A 1,877-nucleotide genomic window follows, 5' to 3' on the forward strand; every position below is an offset into this window, starting at 1 on the left:
ATATAATTGTATATTTCATGTAGCAAAATGATACCTTTAAAAAACTGTTTTTTAAAAGATTCTATGTCTAAACTGAATCTGTGCAACAGTATTCTGTCAGACTGTCAGAAACACTGATCACTCTAAACCATTTTCAATTTTTCACTTACCGAAGGGTGAGCTGCTATGTATCCGTGTGCACTTTTCTNTTACTTATTTATTTTGATGGGGCACCTGGGTAGCTCAGTCGGTTAAGCATCCAACTTCTGTTCAGGTCATGATCTTATGGTTCTGAGTTTGGGCCCCACATCAGATTCTCTGCTGTCAGCACAGTGCCTGCTTTGCATTCTCTCTCCCCTCCCCCCGCCCCTTCCCTGTTCACTCTCACTCTCTCTCTCTCTCTAAAATAAATACATAAATGAATAAATAAATAAATTTCATTTATTTATTTTGAGAGTGACAGGGAGAGAGAGAGCAAGGGAGGGGCAGAGAGAGAGGGAGAGGGAGGATACCAAGCAGGCTCCACACATCAGCGCAGAGCCTGACATGGGGCTCAATACTACAAACCGTGAGATCATGACCTACGATGAAACTAAGAGTCAGACGCTTAACTGACTGAGCCACCCAGGCACCCCTCATTTTCCTTAAAATACCTCACACACTTGCATCCTTACTATATCATTTTATAGACCTTAAGGAAGGCCTCCAGTGAATCTCATCTATATGAAAGAATATCGAGATCACCTACTCCAGATTGGTATGAACCTATACATCTATACCCACAATTTCTCCCCCACTTCCTTCTTCCCTATCCTCCTCTCTTCTTTTCCTTCCTTGCTTCCACACTCCCTTTCTTTCCTTTGATTTTACCTCCCCCCACCTCCTCCTATCCTATTCCTCAGTCTCCACACTAGAGCATCCAAAAAGTGTCTGGTGAGTATCACTCAGCTCAGATACTGGAATGATGCATTTTTGGTCCCGGTTACCTATGGTTCTACAGTGAACCTGGAGGATAGTTCTAGATTTCCTCACATTAAGTATTGCTTGATGTGTCACTAGGATCTCTTAGATATTTCACTCTATTTGGAAGACTAAATACCATAAAAAGCTCTCCTTGATGGCTTTTTGTTTTCTTTTAGGTTTTCTCCACTGGAGAATAGCAGGTAAGCAGTCTTCTCTGTTTAAATCATCCCATAGAGAAGGTGAATTACTATATGCCTTAAGTTTGGGCTTTGACATTTGTTACGACCAAATGAGATGCTCCTCCCCTTCCAAGTATGTCTTTGCACCATTCTTGAAGATATTTCAAGCCTGCTCTATACTCAAACCAATGCTGAGAGATACAGGCTCTTTACAGATGGGGCACTGATGATATAGGGTTCTCTTCTTTTTTTTTTAGATATTATACAAGGAGTTGTTCTAACCAGGATCATCTTTCCCAAAATGCCAAAATATTGTTTGGTATATATTTTTTAGTTGCTTATAGTACAAACTGGAACATAAAAGCTTCAAACAAAGGCTGTGTCTACATGGTAGCAAATGAAATCAAGATTTGGCAGGAACACAGCCATTTCGATTTCTTATAAATACCCAGACATGATTTCTCTTTTTAGGTCTGATTTTGAGGTCGGATCAAAATAACTTGATAACCACGAAAAGTGTGTTGTGTCATCACGGTACAATTCAATGAATTTAAGGATAAAGTGAACTTCAAGAGACATTGGTCTAGTCCCTACACCTCCTATTTCACAAGCACATCAAAAGGTCTGATCCTAAATGACTAAGTGCCTTCTTCATGCCAATGAATAGACCAAACAATTGTGATTGCTGATTCAAACTGACAACTACTGCTTCGCTGAACAATCCACCTACTTGAGTTTTACAAACACTCCAAAGCC

General features: G+C 40.1%; 1 protein-coding gene across 1 annotated transcript in view; it reads right to left on the bottom strand.

The window, feature by feature from the left end:
• Positions 1-1,877, bottom strand: part of PAK3 (p21 (RAC1) activated kinase 3) — a 107,084-nt gene that overhangs the window by 70,674 nt on the left and 34,533 nt on the right. The window contains exons 5-6 of the mRNA XM_077776455.1: positions 751-752; positions 150-185 (exon numbers count right to left, since the gene is read on the bottom strand). Of these exons, the coding sequence (XP_077632581.1) occupies positions 150-185; positions 751-752 (38 nt within the window). The remainder of the gene's footprint in view (positions 1-149; positions 186-750; positions 753-1,877) is intronic.

This window comes from Crocuta crocuta, unplaced genomic scaffold (assembly GCF_008692635.1).
Source record: "Crocuta crocuta isolate KB4526 unplaced genomic scaffold, BGI_CrCroc_1.0 scaffold238, whole genome shotgun sequence".
NCBI lineage: Eukaryota > Metazoa > Chordata > Mammalia > Carnivora > Hyaenidae > Crocuta > Crocuta crocuta.